We start from the raw sequence: 362 nt of genomic DNA on the forward strand, positions 1-362 counted from the left end.
ATGCGGCCGTGGGATTTGGCCGTCAGGTGCGTGCCCACGGCCTGGTGCAGCAGGTCCCGGCACTCGTGCAGGGCGGCGGCCAGCACGCGCCGGTCGAAGGTGAAGTCCACCTGGTGGAAGCTGACCGCGGTCATGGCCAGGCGGCGTGCCCTCTGGCGGAAGCGCTGCAGCAGGGCCAGCTCCTCGCTGTCCAGCTGGCTGCTGCGGAGCAGGACGCCCAGCTTCACGGCCACCTTGACCAGGTTCTTGAGCACCTTCTGGGCCTCCTTGCGGCTGCGTGTGAACTCTTTGGTGGCGCGGTACAGCTCGTCCAGCACCTCGCTGCTCGTGTCGTCGATGAACACGGCCATGGTGGCCTTGGA

At 68.0% G+C, this 362-nt stretch overlaps 1 protein-coding gene across 1 annotated transcript; it reads right to left on the bottom strand.

The window, feature by feature from the left end:
- Positions 1 to 4: 4 nt before the first annotated feature.
- LOC145718137 (tumor necrosis factor alpha-induced protein 8-like protein 1) lies at positions 5 to 356 on the bottom strand (the record flags this gene model as incomplete). The annotated part of the gene is made up of 1 exon (XM_081809574.1): positions 5 to 356. A coding segment is annotated over exon 1 (346 nt), but the record flags the coding sequence as incomplete, so codon positions are not given.
- Positions 357 to 362: the final 6 nt, after the last annotated feature.

Source organism: Leptonychotes weddellii, unplaced genomic scaffold (assembly GCF_054177405.1).
Source record: "Leptonychotes weddellii isolate Sample4059 unplaced genomic scaffold, ASM5417740v2 HiC_scaffold_111282, whole genome shotgun sequence".
NCBI lineage: Eukaryota > Metazoa > Chordata > Mammalia > Carnivora > Phocidae > Leptonychotes > Leptonychotes weddellii.